Genomic DNA, 21,186 nt, shown 5'->3' on the forward strand with positions numbered 1-21,186 from the left:
TTGTTACACACCCACCAGGAAGCAGCCCATAGCAGCTAACTCCCAGATACCTATTTACTGCTAGGTAACAGGGGTATCAGGGGTGAAAGAAACTCTGCCCATTTGTTTCCGCCTCCACCGAGGATCGGACCCGGAACCTCAGGTCTACGAATCTAAAACACTGTCCACTCAGCTGTCAGGCCTGTACTGTATTAACCCTTAAACCGCTAACTGTTAAATAGCCTACATCCCCAGGGCGCTCAAGAAAAAAATTGTTCTGAAAAAATTATTTTTTCTTATGACATTGTTAATTAGCCTTCGGGAAGCACAAAAAAAAATAGAAATAAAAAGTGTGTAGCTCTTGTGGTTTAGCTGTAATGGCCTGGAGAAGGTGCATATTTTAGTTGAGGTGCCGCATAGGAATAATTTTGTTGATTTATTTTCATTGTTTCTCAATTTATATATTTAATTTTTTCATGCTAACACGTTGTATTTGTGTGTCAAAGTTACTGTCTATTATGTAAAACTTTGAAAGTATAAGTATGTATGGATATACAAGTATAGATATAAAGACACCCACATACTTATTCATAATAATACATGTATATACATTTTAAGCCTAAATCTTAAAATTGCATATAGCACACATTTTGCCTCAAATATATACAGTACATGGTAATCACTCATTTGCTGTTGGTAAAAGTTTAGTGTCTCCTCTATGGCTGCCATAAACATTCAGACACTGGATGGTGATGTTGCCAAGCAATGGTCGTCATTTTCTTACAAAGGCCCTAGAAGGAAAGTGAGGGACTCAGGATTTTTTTTCAAGATTGGGGATGTTTACTGGTGGTCTGAGGAAGCAGATGTGAGCTCTTTGTATGTGCAGGACTATTTTAACTATTTTAAATATGCAAATCATATATATGATTTGCACCATTTTGTGACAGTTACTCCCATCATATATGTATGTATTGCACTGTTTAAGGGTTAAACAAAATGACAAAAAATTTACATATCATGCATTTATCATATGACCATGGCATATGATGGAGCAGTCATCGATGAACAATTCAAAGTCAAAATTACAACTACTGTATATGACAATTTGTTATGGGAGCAAACATTGCATAATGATGACAGATTTATTTACCCAAACTGAGCTGGCTAAAGAGCTTTGGCTCTTTAGTCCCGCCTTTCAACCGTCAATCAACTGATGTACAGATTCCTGAGCCTACTGGGCTCTTATCATATATACATTAGAAACTGTGTATAGAGTCTGCCTCCACCACATCACTGCTTAATGCATTCCATTTGTTAACTACCGTACTCTGACACTGAAAAAATTCTTTCTAATGTCTCTGTGGCTCATCTGGGTACTAAGTTTACACCTGTGTCCCCTTGTTCGCGTTCCACCCATGCTAAAGAGTTTGTCTTTGTCCACCCTGTCAATTCCCCTGAGCATTTTGTAGGTGGTTATCATGTCTTCCCTTTTTCTGTTTTCCAGAGATGTGAGGTTCAGCTCCCTTAGCCTTTCCTCGTAGCTCACACCTTTCAGTTCTTGGACTAGTTCGTGTCCCACCCGTGCTGAAGAGTTTGTCTTTGTTCACCCTGTCAATTCCCCTGAGAATTTTGTAGGTGGTTATCATGTCTCCCTTTACTCTTCTGTTTTCCAGGGATGTGAGGTTCAACGCCTTTAGCCTTTCCTCGTAGTTCATACCTCTCAGTTCCGGGACATGTCTGGTGGCATACCTCTGACTCTTCTCTAACTTTGTCTTGTGTTTAACTAGGTATGGACTTCAGGCTGGAGCTGTATATTCCACGATTGGTCTGACGTGGGTGGTATATAAGGTTCTGAACGATTCCTTACACAAGTTTCTAAAAGCAGTTCTTATGTTGTCCAATCTAGCATATGCCGCTGATGATATCCTTTTGATTTGGGCCTATGAGGACAGGTTCAATGTGATATCAACCCCAAGATCTTTCTCTATTTGACTCTAGCAGGATTTCACCTCCCAGACGGTACCTTGTGTTCAGCCTTTTGCTCCCTTTCCCTAATTTCATTACTTAACACTTTCCTAATTTGAAATTTAGTAGCCATTTTCTATTCCTCCAGTTTGTCCAGGTCATCCTGTAGTCTCTGTCTATCATCTGTCTTGATTCCTCTCATAATTTTTGCATCATCAGCAAACATTGGTCTATACCCTCTGGAAGATCATTTACATATACTGTATTAGAAACAGGATGAGTCCAAGTACAAAGCCCTGTATTCACCTAGTTGTGCTTGCGGGGGTTGAGCTCTGCTCTTTCGGCCCGCCTCTCAACTGTCAATCAACTGTTTACTAACTACTAATATTTTTTTTCTGCACCACACACACACCCCAAGAAGCAGCCTGTAACAGCTGACTAACTCCCAGGTACCTATTTACTGCTAGGTAACGGGGGTATCAGGGTGAAAGAAACTGCCCCTTGTTTCTCACCGGCGCCGGGAATCGAACCCGGGACCACATAATCACGCGTCCAGCGTGCTGTCCAGTCAACCACCGGCCCCTGTGGAACTCCGCTGGAGACTTCTTGCCACTCTTATGTCTCATCCCTCTCAAAGTTACTTGCTGTTTCCTGTTGCTTAAATACTCCCTTATCCACTGGGGCACCTTGCCTTTCATTCCTGCCTGTTACTCCAACTTTTGTAACAGACATTTATGGGGTATTGTGTCAAAGCGTTCTGACAGTCCAAGAATATGCAGTCTGCCCACCCTTCTCTTTTTTGCCTAATTTGTGTTGCTTGGTCATTGAATTCTATTAAACCTGTGAGGCACAATTTACCATCTCTGAACCCATGCTGGTGGTGTGTTACAAAACTATTTCCCTCCAGATGCTCTACGAGCCTTTTCCTCACGATTTTCTCCATCACCTTGCATGGTATACAATTCCACGTCAAAATTGGCCTGTAGTTCAGTGCCTCTTGCCTTTCATCTTTTTTGTATATTGGAACTACATTAGATATCTAATAGCTTTCCAGTACGTCTCCTGTTTCCAGTGATCTGTTATACACTATAGAGAGTGGCACACTTAGTACTTCTGCACCTTCTTGTATTTACATAACAAATATATATATACTGTATATATATATATATATATATATATATATATATATATATATATATATATATATATATATATATATATATATATATATATAATAATAATGTCGTACCTAGTAGCCAGAACGCACTTCTCGGCCTACTATGCAAAGCTCTATTTGCCTAATAAGCCAAGTTTTCCCGAATTTATATATTTTTCTCATTTTTTTTCTTATGAAATGATAAATCTGTCCATTTCGTTATTTATAAGTTAATTTGTTGAATTTGAGGTAAAACTAACGTAGATATATGACCGAACGTAACCAACCTTACCTAACCTAACCTATCTAAACCTAACCTAAACTAACACAATTTAGTCAATAATTTATGTTCCTAATATAATATAATAATTATAATTAAAATAAGCTAATTAGAAACAATTTATTGAAAATAAAGAAAATCACTCGGCCTATTAGGCAAATCGGGCCTTAAAAGTCGAGCCTGGCCTCGGGCGGAGCTTGGGGAGTAGAAGAACTCCCAGAACCCCATCAACCAGGTATCATAGTAGGCCGAGAAGTGAGTTCTGGCTACTAGGTACGACATATATATATATATATATATATATATATATATATATATATATATATATATATATATATATATATATATATATATATATATATATATATATATATAAATATATATATATATATATATATGTATGTATATAATATATATATATATAATTTATTTATTTATTTATATATTTATTTATTAGTATACTTTGGTGGCAGTCTTTCTTGTAAACATATGTTGTTAAATATGACCGAAAAAGTGAGATTAATAATTCTAACACGAATTTTCTCAATATTTCTTGTGTTTCTTTTTACTGTCGATGGTAATTGAAAATTCAATTCTCCAAAATTCATTTTTATTTCTAGTCTGGCGCGACGTTTGAACGCGTTTCGTGATAACTTATTACATTTTCAAAGACTTTAGTTCACACACACAACTGTAACCTGAAAACACTAAACAGAGTTTTACTTATACTAACACTAAACAGCTTATCCATCTTACATATACTCGCACTTGGGTGAGGTGATATGGTGCAACAGTTTTGGATAAGGAACAAATTTGTGACAAATGGAAGACAGAACACAAAACAATGGGTATTAGTTGGATATGAGAGCATAAGAATAGAAGTAACTGCAGAGGGCCTATTGGCCCATACTTCCTCCTGATGCTTCTATATTGGTTCGGAGTCTTGAAGTGGGTAGAATATAGTTGTGCATTAATTGGCTGTTGATTGCTGGTGTTGACTTTTTGATGTGTAGTGCCTCGCAGATGTCGAGCCGCCTGCTATCGCTGTATCTATCAATGATTTCTGTGTTGTTTAAGACTTCTCTGGTGATGGTCTGGTTGTGGGAAGTGATTATATGTTCCTTAATGGAGCCCTGTTGCTTATGCATTGTTGTTGTAACAATGCATAAGCAACAGGGCTCCATTATTTTTATATATATATATATATATATATATATATATATATATATATATATATATATATATATATATATATATATATATATATATATATATATATATATATATATATGTCGTACCTAGTAGCCAGAACTCACTTCTCAGCCTACTATGCAAGGCCCGATTTGCTTAATAAGCCAAGTTTTCCTGAATTAATATATTTTCTCTAATTTTTTTCTTATGAAATGATAAAGCTACCCATATTATTATGTATGAGGTAAATTTTTTTTTATTGGAATTAAAATTAACGTAGATATATGACCGAACCTAACCAACCCTACCTAACCTAACCTAACCTATCTTTATAGGTTAGGTTAGGTTAGGTAGCCGAAAAAGTTAGGTTAGGTTAGGTTAGGTAGGTTAGGTAGTCGAAAAACAATTAATTCATGAAAACTTGGCTTATTAGGCAAATTGGGCCTTGCATAGTAGGCTGAGAAGTGAGTTCTGGCTACTAGGTACGACATATATATATATATATATATATATATATATATATATATATATATATATATATTTTTATATATATTTTATATATATATATATATATATATATATATATATATATATATATATATAAAATATATATTTTATATATATATATATATATATATATATATATATATATATATATATATATGAATGAATATGATATACATTGGTTGATACAAAAAGCCCTTAAAGGTTATGGATCTCTTGAAAAACACGACAATGGGAAACATTAATAAATGTCAGACAGGTTCGATCATTGTTGCAAGTAATACACTTCTTCGAATTCCTCCGAAGTTGGACTAGTGCCCAAGACGCAACAGGCATTTCCCCTCTGAATCGCAACACTGAGGTGCTGGAACAAAAAAACCTTTTGCTCTCTGGTCTTTTGTAGGGCCGATCAATTTGTCCCCCAATTCCTTCAGGAACTTCAATGCACACTACACCACACTATACACAGATATCACAATAGCGTGATGCATCAATGAACAAATCCACAAGGGCTGTGACGAGGATTCGAACCTACGTCCGAGATGATCCCAGATGCTGCCTTAATCGACTGAGCTACGACATGGTCAAAAGAGTTGAAACCGAAGTTCTACTGAACTTACTGGATCCTGCAGTCTCTCCGAGACACAAACCAGGGTTTTACACATCTCCCCCATGCACTCGAGCTATGTCAATAGGCGGTTCTACCTTTTCGCCCTTACTTCATTACACACAGAAATCACAATAGCATGATGCATCAATGAACAAATCCACAAGGGCTGTAACAAGGATTTAATGCTCTGGAATCAATTGGATTTGTTCACTGCACATTTTTCCCATGAACCGAGGGTCTTCGAGCTGATTGAAACAAAGCTGTAGCAGTGTGCCAGACCTCTGTATTTGATAATTTTCTGCGATTCCCTGAAAGAAGCAGCGCCACACTCTTCACGTGTGCTGTAGTGGAGGCAGGTACTGGCCAGTTTGGCAGCGCACGTCTAATCCCGTACCACTTGCTTACCATCCTTCCAAGGAAGCAAGGTGACCTCATCTGGGCGCTTCTGAGGGTCATTGGGTCTGATTAAGTGTGGTTCTCTATGTGTTGGGCAGCGGGCTGTGGCGAGGCTCCTCTTGATGATGTCATTGACTTCATGTCTTGCAATCTTACCCTGTGATTTACGACATACCAGACCATGACGACCATATTGGTCTGCCATCGCAGTTCCGCAGATGCACCTATGTTCAGTGAGGATGGGGGCGGCAAAGCGAAGGGCAACTCCAATGCGGAGAGCAGCATGACTGAGGCAAGTTCCCAGGGCTGCATTGGGCACAGCAAATAAAAAATCCCCGGCGTGGGGTGCTGTTACCACTGGGAGGCGGGCTCTGTTTTCAGCATTTGCATTTTCAATCATTGTTGTGACAGTCTTTTCCATCATGGGGCTATCCCAGTGGGCCTGCTTGTGGTCTTTTGGGGCTTGTGGTCGAGGTGGTGTGTGTGCACTGGTTTCCCATTTTCTGGCTGCTTCAATGAACGTTTGATCATGCGTTCCCGCTGTGTTTCTACTCTGGTAGGATCTGCCCTACTAATTCGTTGGCTGCTGTACATGAGGATAAGAATGCTGGAAGTGCTACCTCAGTTGCCTTTAGTATGCCTATCCCCCCCAAATCTCACTGGTAGTGTTGCTTGGTCCCACTGACTGTCGTCTAAATCTAGGTTGAGCGCCTTCCTGAATATTGACCTGAGGAGCTCATCATATTTATTTAGAAGTAGGTTGCCAAAAGTGGGTGCACAACTTAAAATGTATGTTAGCCTGGGCAAGGTAAGGCACTTTGTGAGAAGGTAGAGGGCATCATGGGAGTCCAAGTCCCCCTATTCTCTCTCCCATCCTCTTTAGGTTGTTAAACTTTTCGTCAAGGACTGCAGCAATGGCACTGTGGCCCAGAGGTGCTCCAAGTAGTGTGCTGTCGGTGGGTTTAATGACTGAGGCTTCTGGTAAAACTGATTTCACTGCTCTAATGATTATATTACCTCACTGGATGCAATAATTTTGCACTTGGAGGGGTTAAGAACAAGACCCATGGTCTCTCCCTGTGTGTTCACCAGCTGCAGGTCTTCCAGCAGGGAGTCTTGTGTGCCTGCCAGAGTGCTATCATCCAGGAACCAGATGTTGAGCTCACTTGAAAGTCTGATTGTAATTTCTCAAACCGCTATGCAAAATAGGAAGGATGCAAGTATATATATATTTATACATAGTGTGTATATATTTATACATAGTGTGTATATATTTATACATAGTGTATATATTTATACATAGTGTGTATATATATATGCACACCTATGTATGTGTATATGTATAATATAAATATGTATAAATAAAATTTTGTCCCCTACACATATGGGGCATAACTGGCTGACCTCTCAAAGCATTCCAAAGAGAACTCGATAAGCACCTTCAAAGGATACCTGATCATCCAGGCTGTGACTCGTATGTCTAGCTGCGACACATTGAACAGCCTGGTTAATCAGACCAGCAACCAGGCGGCCTAGTCATAGATGGGGCCGTGAGTAACATTGATCTTCGAAATCATCAACAGGTAGGTAGGTATGGGGGAGTTATAAAAGGTGTTCTGGCACTCTGGTATTTGGTTAATGTTCTTGGTCCCAGTCAGTCATGTGGTGCCTTGGGCCATGTCTCCTAGCCTGGATTCTCTTCTTTGTCTTATTGGTTAGTGCCTCTCCTCCTCCTCCATTATGTTTACTGTGGTTAGTTAACTTTAGGGAACTACTGGGGCTCCTCCAGAAACCCATCATTGATTGTAATGAAATGCCTCTTTTCTGGATGAGCCCCTAGTGGTTCCCTCCTTATTAGGTTAGTCTTTCGTCTGTGTGCTCATCAGCCCTAGAACCAACTGTCATGGAAGATACTTTGTGCAGTAGCTGGGTCACATAGTGGTGGCATTCACTACTATGAGTTTCACGCTAATTTTGATCTTTCTCTCGTTTGGTGTGAATCATTTGCAGAGTTGTATGACAGTAGAGACAGTATATTGCACTTAGTGTTTTTGTACACTTTAAATGTCTATCTAGATCATCTTATACTGTAGTAAGTTTGTCATCTGTATATGCCTCCCTATTTTTGTGTTGTCTGCAAATTTGCTTCTATTGATGTTCAATCCCATGTCCAAATAGTTTATAAATGGTCATACATTACTGTACTTTGCTCAGTTTGCAGGATTTAACTTGTATTACCTCGCTTCATATTTTTAGTTCAAGAAGTTGGTTATTGAATTTTCTTATTGCAAGTTTAGCTGAACCTGTCAGCTTTTATATCATGCAGTCTTTTCTTCTCTCTACACTCTTACACCCTACCAGTTATAATCTTAGTGATATGCTTCACTACACTGAAAAGTCATTTCTTATCCACTCGTGCAAAACCTTATAGTGACTCATTTCTAACACGAGAATGAGCACGTGACCTTGATATTCTGCATCAAATTATTTGTTAAAAATGTCCTTACAAACAGAAGTCCTAGAAGACCAATAAAAAGAGCAAACACAGTTCCAATCTACAAAATGATTACAGAGAAGTCCCTCTAAATTAAACACACATCATTGACAGGTGGTAGTCAAATTACTGGAGAATATGATTAAAGCTTAATTGTTAGAAACTGGCAAAAAATGACATAATAATGGACAGTCAATACAGTTTTTGAATGTGAAGGTCCTGTGGAAGAAATCTGCTTAGCTTTTATGATAGCCACAGAGATCTTACAAGAGTGAAAGGGTTGGGTCAACTACATCAATCTGGGCCTAAAAAAAAACAGCGTTGAATGTAATGATATGCCTCATTTTTGGCGAACTCCAGTGGTTCTCTGAAGCTGTTGCACGGAGATGGTTTACAAATACTGCGTCACATCAGCTGTGCAGCTGTGTTTGGTCTACCAGGGACAGAGCCAGAACCTGACCTCCATCACAGAGGAACAAGAGCAAGTGATACTCCACTACACCAGGAAAGCATCCACTAAGTCGGCAAATTAATACAGACCACTGCTGGGTTCAAAATAACGAAAGCCTCGAAACTTCCAAATTAACTCGCCCGACAATGTCAAGAAACGATCGAATATCGTAAAACTAGCACAAGTTCACTATCATTATCCCATGCCCCACCGGCTTGGGGGGGTGTGGCCTGGAGCCTCGGGTCGCTCCCAGTCCTCCAAGCCAGTTCTGGAGCAGATGCGAAGAAACACACCCACCGATGAAACTGAAAGGGAGGGAGAAAATCGGGGAGCCACAGGGGCTCATCCAGAAAGTGGTTTTTAATTACATTTCTGGATGATCCCCCATTGGCTCCCTGAAGCTAACGAAGGAAGGAAGGAAAATCAGGGCTTCACCAAGAGAGGAGAGAGCACAAAGCAGAGATGGCCCAAGGCAATACAGGCATGATGTGACCCCAGGGACATTAACCGATGCATTGCGCATAGCACATTGCGCTCGATGGGTGGTGATTTTTTTTTCTTCTGTTCATGCTATGATATTGAACCATTATGCTCCATTGTTGGAGCATTTACCATGTAGATTATGCACAAAAAATTGAGTGTGTTAGAGGAAGGTTGAGAAATTAAACTCCCTGCCCCTTAAGAAATTGTTCACAACATTCATGAGACTGAAATTAAAATACAAGTGAATAGTATCAAATTCTATTATATAATTGTCCATTACAGCTGCGTATGTACAATGGTCCACATAATTACAAAAAGTACGATCTAAACAGGAGGAAATGTTGATAAAAATCACAATGGCTGTTTTTCCTAGATCCAAGTACTGTGGTTCTTCAAAAACCTGGGCCCCTATGTAAGATCCTTCTAAGCAATAGACAAATTCTACTACTAGGTTGCTGCTTATGACATGTAAAGTTCTTTGGGAAAAACTTGATATCTCAACACCTCAAGTGTGCATGGTCCCCCCTATCGTTTCTCAAGAAATATTTATTAACGTTTCCTTTGATAAGTCGTTATGTGCAAGTTGAGACCATGTTGCCTAGCATGAGCACTATGAGTGCATTAGGTAAAGATGAAGATAACTCTTACCATGAATAATAGGCAGAATTGTTAGAGACACTTAGATTGTGGCTTAGCAGATAAGCAGCTAGCTGAGGAGTATGGCATTAGCACTAGTACTGTTTCTGACATAAAAAGGCAAAGGAGGAAGTGCATGAAGTTGACAGTGGAAGGCGAGGGCAATGGTGGTGAGATTTGTGGCCAGAAAGCATTGAACTACATTATTGAAGTATATGGATTTGAATTATGCTTTTACCAAGTGTTTACACAGCATTGTACCCTAAGGTTAGCTCTTGTGTGCACAGGCACAGTCTTAGCCAGAATTGTACGCATCAGGGACATTTTATTTAACGAATGACACAACATAGGAATAGTAGTCGGGAGAAAATATGTGCTGGTGTGAAAGCTGTGGAACCATCCAAGATAAAATTTCAAATTGTGATTGCCTAGCATATATATATAGTTATTTCTGGGGGAAACTTTTATACATTTGAGAGGTTTACTATAACAAATGCTAGCAGTAGATTAGAGAAAACTTGAATTAGGCCATAAAGTTAGTAGATTTTCTGCTTGTGCTATGGAATATACAAATGGAGAGGGGCATGCACAGTCTAAAACCTGCAATTATCAATAAGACTGCAGAGCCAAGGTCAAGCAATTAACATCCCTTACTCCCACTCCAAGAATGCCTGGTTCACTCGTAGAATTTTTATGGACGGGCTTCACAACTGATTTTGGAAAGAGGCGAGGGAGTTTCAGTTGAAAGAAAGACTACTGGAGCTGATAAGGTAAATGGCAGATTGCTGCTTGACAATGCCCTAGTACACATGATGTTAATTAATGCATTATAATCACTAGATGGTAGAATTATTTGCATGTCTTTTCCTTCAAATACCACATAACTTAGCCAGTCCATTGACCAGGGACATTGACCAGTCCATTGATTCATGCAGCAAAACGCCTTTGCTTTTGGAATTTATTTGTGCAAGTGATATGACTGGGGAAGAAGATAACAGAACTGAGGGAATACAAGAAAAATATCAGAAAATGTACAATCAAAGAATAAATATTTAATTGGGATAAAGCATAGAAAAAGGTGAAAGTACAAATATTAGAGAGAGCATGGGAGCTGCCAATAAGATAATACAGCATGTAAGTAAGGGTGGTAATGCTAGTCACTGAATGATTTTGAAGGGTTTGGCAACATAATTTACTAAATATTCAGAGGTGGTTAGAAGTTATTACCGAGTAGTTGCAGGAAGATACAAGATGATCCTTGGTATGGTGTTTTCTCAGAGGGGGAAATAGCAGCAAACATTACTATTGTGCAGGTGGAGGATGAGAATAAAGATGTTGATGGAAGAAATCCTAAGAAAAGGTCAGGGTCATGTTAGTGGGGCTCCTGGAGACTGCTGTTTAAGTAGAGAATAAGATTGAAGATTTATATCCACAGCTCAGACTTCTCAAAGAGTATTTGCAGACTAAGAGCCAATGACAGATAGATGACAATGGACAGGTATATGAGCAGAAGGCCACTTTGCAGGTTAACCAGCAGAGACACAGAGGCAGGACCCTCCAGTCGAGAATGAGGTGCAGGTCCCTCAAGCAGTACTAGTGCCATGCCAGGACCCTTGTAAAGTTAGTTTTCATTGTTATTTTTTGAATCTTTTTCAAAACAACATGCTTTAATTTTAAGTTACTGTATTTAGTTGTTTAGATCTGTAAATTTCTGTACACTGCTAGTATTGTAAATTTATGTACATTAAATGTGCAGTTGCAGTGCAATGTGAAAAGGTTTAAGTACTTTACTATACATAAATGCATTTTGCTGCCACTGTAGTCCACTGCAAAAGGTAAGTGAAAAAATTAGTTTATATTTTTTTAAAATTTGTAATGCTTATAAAATCATTGATTATAAATTGTGTGTGTAAAATATACAGAAACTTGTGCTGTATCATATGTTGTTAGCCAACTATGACAAATTTGAAGATAATCATAAAATGGCAAGGTTCCAGAAAAAGAAAAACCAGAATTCACACAAATGTGGATGGTGTCCCGAATGATATAATCCATGATAGGATATAATCATGTTGTATAACTGACACTTAACTGTATCAATTATGCAATACTACTATTCAAGCTTAGTATATTAGGTACTGAAATGTGTGGCCTTGACTGGTTTGAGTGCTATTTAAACAATAGAAAACTGTATCTTTTAATAATGCCATCTCAGTCACTGAAATCTGTAGCATTGCCATGTGTTGGAACTTATTTTGTTGTTGGAACATGTTGGAAGTTGTGATATTTACAGTTATGCACTACATGTAAGGTTGTGCATTTTTCCACAATGAAAAGCGATCTCCATTCTTCTGACCACTTGTAGAGTTCATGTAGATAATTTTAAAAATCATATCAAATGGTGAATTGACCTATTTCATGGCAGACTTAATTTGTGGAACTATTGCTAAATAATGGAGACGCCTGGACAGCAGTGCAGGGAGTAGCATCGCTAGCACCTATATCACAAACAGTGGCTTGGATCACCAGCTGATAGAAAGGAAGAAAGCAATATAGTAATTGGACTACTGGAACTGAAAGGACAGGGATCATGAATAGAGTTGTTGATGGCTAGTATAGGCAGGAAAACTCAGATGGTAAATGTAGAGGATTTACTAGAGGATTTGCTTACCATAATAGAGGAAATCCTAAGAACAACAACGAATTCAACATTCTGTATATCGACAAGTAGGCAAGTATTTCTTCAAAGTTACTTAACAAAGGAAGTTGAAGTACAGTGGAAGTTACAACACCCTCTACTTCCACAATTCTCGTCCTGCCCTCCCATGCCTATATCCAACAATGTTCCTTTTCCCAAGGCCCCCATGCCTCTCTATTCACCCACCCAAAGCCACTAGAATCCCCACCCTATTCCCCAATTCAACTCGACAGTCACAGTCCACAAGTGCCTTCTCAGCCCAACTCTCCTTCAGCCCCAAACAAACACCTTTGACACCGATTGATTTAGATTTGACGTTGATCTCTTGCGTCAGACAAACCCTTGAAATATTTTGTAAAATCTGACTGGCTGACATTAGGTTTGATGGGTAAATTACAAGAGAATTGTGCTTGACTATGAGTGACTGCAGTGGATTGAAGTGTGGCTGTTTATGCCCTGCCCCTGGCTGTTTATGCCCTGTCCCTGGTGGTTTATGCCCTGTCCCTGGCTGTTTATGCCCTGTCCCTGGCTGTTTATGCCCTGTCCCTGGCAGTTTATGCCCTGTCCCTGGCTGTTTATACCTGGCATGCTAATTCCTTCTTTCAACATTGATGTTTTTCATCATATATTTTCTTAAATTTGTGTTTGGAATCGACTTCAACAACCTCTTCCTTCAATGTATTTCACATGCTGACCACTCGTACAGTGACTGAGAACTTCCTTATATCCTTGTGACCGAGTTGCATGTCCAGCTTTCACTGACACCCTCTTGTCCTGCTTCCATTGAAGTTAAATTGGTTTCCTTTGTTCACTTTGTCTATTTCCCCTCAGAATCTTGTATGTAGTGATCGTATCCTCCGTGTCTTCTCTCTAAGGCTCTGGCTGCAAGTTCCCTCATCCTGTCCTTATAGCTGAGCCCTCTCAATTCTGGTACTAATTGAGTTGCAAATCTCTGAACATTCTCAAGTTTTTTTTTATGCTTCATAGGATGTGGTTTCCATGTTGGTGCTTCCTTCCAAGGGAAGGAAGGGGAAAGGAGATGCTAACCATGAATTCCAAATCAGACCCAATCAGTTCTGTACCTGGGACATCTTGTCAGTTCACCAGGAACCCAAACCCAGCAATCTGGGAAAGAACTAGATCCCGGGCCCATTGATATGCGGACCAACTGGAAGCCCAAACTAACCAGTCATCAAGATAGGCAAGAACCTGAGCCCCCCAAAAGATGTATCCAGGTCACAACTACTCACATTAAGCTGGTAAATATCTGAGAGGAGCCATATTCAAGCCAAAGGGCCTGATGCCCCACTAGAAACCCCTTACCAATCCTGGAACCTTGGATGAATAGGAATGTGTCAGTACAGGTCCTTGAGGTCTAGACACACCATCCAGGAATAAAATCGGGCTTCAATACCAGGCAAAGCTGAGCTAAAGTGGTCTTCCAAAAGGTCAAACAGGGACTGAAATTGTTCAAACTGTAGGTCCACTGTCCCACTTGGGGACTGGGAACAACTGGGACACCCACCAAAAGGAGGAGGTTGACTCAACAATGCACAAATACTACTAAGTTGCAATGACTGTGCAGAGCTGTCAGGACAACACTTGACCCAAAAATCCTTACCCTGCCTGGGGGTGGACAGCCTGTCCTCTCGAGTTGCTACAAGTCACAAAATTTATACATGAATTGTCCGAACCTAACCTAACTGATAGACCCACAAATAAAAAACTTTATAACCTGTCGATCTTGTGAGCCACTATGATTTATAGTTCATCATATTTTGATGTACTATACATTACATCAAGATTGACTTCAAAATTTGATATATTATTCAAGAAGACAATTTGGGGTAGACCAACTCCACCAGAGACCCCTGGAAAAGAACCCAATAAGCCCACGTACTGTGGAACCAGGAACTGGTAAAATGGGTTAGATGTCCTCCCACAGACTCGTTAAAGGGGTAACCACAAAAGAGCAGACATGAAGACCAATGAGCAGAGCCACCCTCTCTGCAGTGCATACATATGACTTTGAGCAGAGGAGGAATTGGCAGCAAAACTCAAAGGCCCGGAAATCTGACATCATCAGAGGCCTACGACTGCCAAATAAACTTGCCTAACAATGTAAATAAATCATGGAATCAAGACCGAGTGTGAGATTGTTAGCATTTCCACCCACAAGCTGTGGGGGGAGGTAATGTGGAGTTCCTGGTACCTTCTGGTCTTCTACAACAGTTCTGATGCTGATGTGGACATGTGTGAAGGTCCACTTTATGGTTCCTGATTTGTGGGCTTCTCGGGTTGTTTTGCATGGCCCACAGTGGAGTTAGTCGGTTCCCCCCCCCCCCTCCTAGGGGGGACTCAAGCTTTTAAGAGGAGGCGTCTCCCTTGGCTCCATCAGGTCATTGTGGAGTGGGTTGCTTCCAACATGATCAAAATGACCATGTCTTCTTGTTAGATGTCTGGCCTTTTCCCAGTTCTGAAATGGGACGCAGAGGAGCACCATTTCATCATCAATCTATGGAGTTGAACTAGTTCTTCCCCTGCCCCACTTTCTGCATGACCACTCTAGTCCAGGTTTGACTCATGATGGAGGCTGGGTCCTTGATGATTTCTCTGAATCTCTTGGACATTTATTTGCACATCCCTATTCATCCAGGATTCACGGATTAGTTAAGCTTCATTGTGGGGGTGTCAGGTTTACCGATTTCGAGTTAAAGTCCATGCACTGCTAACCTACAATCTCTTCAGCATGATTAAATTTGGTTAAGTTAATTACACTGGTTAATTACAGTAAAAAAGAGGCAAGATGGAGTCATGGATGTGTAATATTCTTTTTCGTTGATAAAATAGGTTAAGGTTAGTCAATAATCTTTCATTATCGCTTTGCCTTGCACGTTATGAATCCACTTAAAGAACCTTTAACCTAGACACTTTTCAAACTTAAGCTATTAAGAAAACTTTTACATTAAGAGTTGGTTTTACTGTAACGGGTATCATAATAGCTCTGTCTGGCTAAGGTTACTCCACATTTTTGCTTCTCAGCAAAAATGCTTATCTTACTTCAAAATTGCCGTTACCTTTCAGAATTTCTTGGTTTGGTTATTTCCACTGGGAGCTTTTTAGGGTTTAATCCTGCTGATGCTGTCGGACACCTCTTAAACTCTATACTGATGCATCCACTGTGCACTGGAGTTTTGTGTGTGATGCTCACCATGTCAAAAAATGGGCACCTGTCACCAGCATTGACCAGGACTTGCATCAACGTTTCAAATTGGTGGTACGATTTGTACTGAAATGCATGTCTTCCAAGAGTAGTTAAATTATGTCAACATTGCCTCACCAATGAGGGGGATCCTCCCAATTTTTTATTGTGGTGTTGGACTGTAACCTTAGCTTTCTTTCTGGATTCTTGGAGTTTTATCCTCGGAGTGGTTTAAATTTATTGGGTATCAATCGGAATGAAATAAGAGTTGGATGAGGCTACTTTTCTTTGCATATGTGCCATGTGCAGATGATGAGTCACAATAATGTGACTGAAGATATGATGACCAAACCCCACACCAGAAGATGAGGAGATGACGTTTCGGTCCGTCCTGGACTATTATCAAGTTGATTGTCGGTCCGTCCTGGACCATTATCAAGTTGATTGTCGGTCCGTCCTGGACCATTATCAAGTCGAAACATGATTGTCTCCTCATCTTCTGGTGTGGGGTTTGGTCATCATATGTACCATGTTCAACCTTCCACAAATGTCTGCATCTGCATGGAACCACCAGCTGTTAGTGTACGTGGCTTGCTTGTACAATTAAAATGCAGTTGTAGTGGATGCCTTGCCTCAGCTAAATCAGTTGGAAAGAATTCATCTCTTTTCTCCAATTTAGATGCTGTCGTTAGTTCAGGGGTGATGTTTATGGGCTGCATGATATTGTTCACTCCCCAATGGCCAGTGCTGCCCTGGTTTCCTGCCCTGCTCTCCAGGCATCCCAGTTGAGTCCATTTTCCAAATTTCCTCTCGCAAAACATCAACAGAAGGTCATATATAAACAAGTTCCTTTGCTGATAATTGAATATGAAGTTCATTTAACCGAAGCTATCATCCGTTGTATCAGAAAGATGTGGAAGTGATCCTCATTCACCAGCTTTGAGCCTTGTTGCTCCATCAGTTTGCTGTGGTCTGGCAAGCTCTACAGTGGTTTGCAACCCTGCATCAGGTCTCTAGTCTGGATGTGACCACTATAATGAATTTGTTCTTTTGGCTCTACATCTGGGAAGCTTATGCCTAGCTAATGTGCTAGCTAATCATCACCTTCTCATTGGATAGTGTGTTGAATTGATTGTGTTCAAATTGGTTGAGTTTACCTGCAGTGTTCACTAATATCATGCTGAACACCATGTTATTACTCTGGCAATGGGGTACTGGGCCTCGGGCTTGCAACCGTATCTTAGGTTTCTAGCTAAAAATGAAGTGCCAAGGTTTTTAAGGAAACTAATTTTTTATTCAGTTTCTATGGATGTTTCAGTGTGATAAGCATCTCTTCCTCAAGCATACGTACTATGTTATTTGCTCTATGGTATGTTCATCTTTGCTTATTTGCAGATGGTATGCTGAGTCACCGCATTCAATGGACACATGATTTGTAGGAGTTTGCTAAGTTAATTTTTTTTTGTGTGTGTGTGTGTGTGTGTGATGTCCTACTTAGTTACAAAAGCTTGGTGATTTTAGAAGTCCAACAGTGCCTTTGCTAATGTTTACCTATCACACTTTTGCTAATGTTTACCTATCACACTTTTGCTAATGTTTACCTATCACACTTTCTGTGCCATGGCTGCCAGTGGTGTGTGGTGCTGGGGAGGCTCCCTTCCTGGGAAGCAGTTGCTTCAGGCAAGAGGTGCATAACCCACTCTGTTTGGGTGAGATTTCATTGGACACTTGAGAACCTGCAGGGAATGTTGAGCCCCGTTTAGCTGCTATAGTAAGCGTTTTCAAATTTACTTATGTTTATAGTTGTATTTTAAATGCTCCTTGGGTAGTCTCATCTCAGTGAGTGACAGAGTGCTTTGGCTGAGAAAATAGGCTTTGACTCTGAAAAACATTTTTATGAGCTTGCCACTCTGTCACCCCTTTTTCCTTCCCTTTGTTCTCAGCTCAGCGGGTTTCAGTTTACCATACTCTAATTAAAAAAGTTCTGGTGCAGAAAGGTTGAAGGAACATTATGGTAGTAGTAATGAATAGGGATAATTAGTACTGTACTGTATTTAGTAAAATGCTACTAGGGAATTTGTTTAATTGATAAATCACTGGGAGAGAAGAGGAATACTATGTGGGTGACTCTACTTGCTGCCTTCTGCTGGGTTGAATGATCTGCAGAGCTCCCTAACACCAGTGTGACCCTGTAGGGGCTTAGTAAAACTGATCCTGCGGCACCAGTGTTGAGTGTCCTCCTGCCCTGGCTGTTCAGGTCGTGTCCTACTGATCCAGTAAGATATTTTTTTAAGAAGTGAGTGTTTCAAGCTCAGAAAGGTTCTTTTCAAAGGCACTCGGTGCCTATTTTTACATTTTTTGTCACTGCTTATGTCAATTCTTATAATTATTCGGTTCTGAATATTTACATTGCATTGAATATTCCAGTGAACCAGATTCTGTTTCAGCAAAATTCCAAATTATAAATATTTTTTACATACTGTATTTATTTGGGTCTGGAAATGGAGTATACCTTAATGTATTTACTAAGAGCATTTGAAGAAGTAATACTTAATTTCTTTTCTGTTGCAGGCAGTTCACACAAGCCTCCCACCTTCACAACAGCAGCCACCCACTACACAGTCACAGTCACAGCAAGCATCACAGTCACAAGTGCAACAACCACTTCAATCATATGGTCATTTTGGGGACCAACCAAATCAACAGCAGCAGACAGGAGAGGCCAGTGAATGTGAAAACCGGTCACCAGGAAGTATTATCAAAGGAGAGGTCAAGCCAACTGGGGCTGTGAGTCCGCACAGTTCATACACTTACTACTATGGAAGTCAACACAACACTGGCACCCAGTCACAGAGGACTGGACCACCATCTCCAGAAAGACCAGAGCATCTTAATCAACAACCCCAAAATGATCATCGATATCAGACACAGCAGGGAAACAACCATTCAGAAGTGCCACAGAGTTCACCTAGTCAACAACAGAGGGGCTCCCCACAGGGACAAAACTCACAGGGACAGCCTCAGCAGCAGTACCACCAGGGACAATATCAGGGACAAATGCATCTGCAAGATCAGTCTCCCACCAAAAATCCTGAAGGAGGATTGCAAGAGGAACAATTCCAAACCAACAAACCTGATGTACAAACATCTGTGTATCAACAACTGGCTCATCAGCCAGCACAGTTTCAGCATGGCCCTCCCCAAGAAGGTTTACCTAAGCTTGTATCTTCCAACGACCCGCATTATCAGCACACTGCACCTCAGCACAATCCACCACAGCAGGGTCCTATCCCGCAAGGACCTCCTCAGCAAATGCCCCCACAAGTGCTGCCTCAGCAAGGTCTACCTGATGGACAGTATCAGCAAGGACCACCACCTCTTCAACAACCACAACAGAACCAGCAGTATCCCCCAGGCCAGTATCCTCCTGGAGGGCAGTACCCATGGGCTCAATATCCTCAACCAACAAGTGGTCCTGGACCATTTCCTTCAGGCCCTACTACCTTTGGAAATGGACCTGGACCTTATCCCAATGGTCCCAGCCCTTTCAATGGACCTGGAGGAACTAGTACTTCTACCCCATATACACCTGTAGGACCAGGAGGTTCCGGTCCTTATCAGAGTGGAACAGGTGGACCAAATCCCTTCACTCCTGGACCAAATGGACCAGGTGGAATAAACCCATACCCTGGTGGTCCAGGGCCAGTTGATGACAGACAGCCAATACTTCAAGATAAGAAAGCAGAACCAGGGTAAGTTCTTATGAAGTCATCTTTTCCTTCTTTTAAACTTCAATCATATTGAAACAACAGATGATAAATATCTTTCTTTTTGAATTTACAATTTATGTCAAGTGCTTTTAGAACTCTTGTGTTTGTTCTTCTTCCTTGCATACTTCAGGAAAATTTTGAGTGGTAATTTTATACCCAATATACCCAATACCCTCTTGTGAATTATCATCCAGAATCCACCATTTATTTCTGGGAACGAGAGGCTCTTATAAGGAAGGAGGACCATAAGAAAATCAAGTTCATGATCTAATAATGTACATGGTGATAACTATGGTCAATTTTGACATGGCAGCCATAGTGCTTACGGGTATTTAGGTACAGTTTATGGAACTTGAGAGCGATTCTTCAAGGCAGCTTTACAAGCTGAGCTGCTCTTCCCAGTACATAATAGGTGGCAGCTCTGGTAATGACAAAATCAAGTTAAAAATCATTGTACCTTCTAGCCACCCTATTTTATTACATTTTTATTTTAAATGAAGAACACAGAAGGGGTTGATAGAAAATACATCAAATTTGGTTCGAAACGGTTATTAATTGCATGGTAGTTCAACTAATTCATTATTTGAATACATTTAAAAACTTTCCTATAAATTCAGTAAATGTTTCAAGTAAAATTTGAACCCTTAAATTGTTTTTAAGAAACAAAGAAACAGGCTCATTAAAAAATCAATTTAATATAAACATTTTCTTACAGCACTTTGTTCCAGAGAATTGTTGGAGCATATCATCTTTATTTTGGTTAATACAAAATATTCTCACTTTTCTTGCAGATGTTAAGATTTGCACATAAATTTGTTGCTTACCTCTCTAGGCATTTGTTTACATAGCATAACCAGTTCACTCTCTTTGATCTTAAAATTAATAATTGAATTAAAACTATAAGTAAAGTATCAGAGTTTTGTATTAAAAAAAATGGATTCAGAAAGCCATTTACCTTCTGTATTGTACAGTAATGTATCATAGTTTTCCAACTTTTATAAAGGGCCTAAAAACGTTAAACAAAAAAATAGAGCATATAGTCTTAAAGGGCTAAGACAAACAAGCTTTTGGGTGGGAAAGATGATGTGTAATGATTAAGATGATGAGCACGAGAGGTAGGTAAAGTGAATATGTACGTGGGGTGGGTGCTGTGTACATGGGGTTGGTGATGTGTACATGGGGTGGGTGCTGTGTACGTGGGGTGGGTGCTGTGTACGCGGGGTTGGTGATGTGTACGTGGGGTGGGTGCTGTGTACGTGGGGTGGGTGCTGTGTACGTGGGGTGGGTGCTGTGTACGTGGGGTGGGTGCTGTGTACGTGGGGTGGGTGCTGTGTACGTTGGGTGGGTGCTGTGTACGTGGGGTGGGTGCTG

At 40.2% G+C, this 21,186-nt stretch overlaps 1 protein-coding gene across 4 annotated transcripts in view; it reads left to right on the forward strand.

The window, feature by feature from the left end:
- Nucleotides 1–21,186, forward strand: part of LOC123772502 (uncharacterized) — a 174,189-nt gene that overhangs the window by 128,703 nt on the left and 24,300 nt on the right. For all 4 annotated transcript variants that reach the window (XM_069325961.1, XM_045765723.2, XM_045765725.2 and 1 more), the window contains one exon: nucleotides 18,617–19,797. In XM_069325961.1, the coding sequence (XP_069182062.1) occupies nucleotides 18,617–19,797 (1,181 nt within the window). The remainder of the gene's footprint in view (nucleotides 1–18,616; nucleotides 19,798–21,186) is intronic.

This window comes from Procambarus clarkii, chromosome 17 (genome assembly GCF_040958095.1).
Source record: "Procambarus clarkii isolate CNS0578487 chromosome 17, FALCON_Pclarkii_2.0, whole genome shotgun sequence".
NCBI classification, from domain to species: domain Eukaryota; kingdom Metazoa; phylum Arthropoda; class Malacostraca; order Decapoda; family Cambaridae; genus Procambarus; species Procambarus clarkii.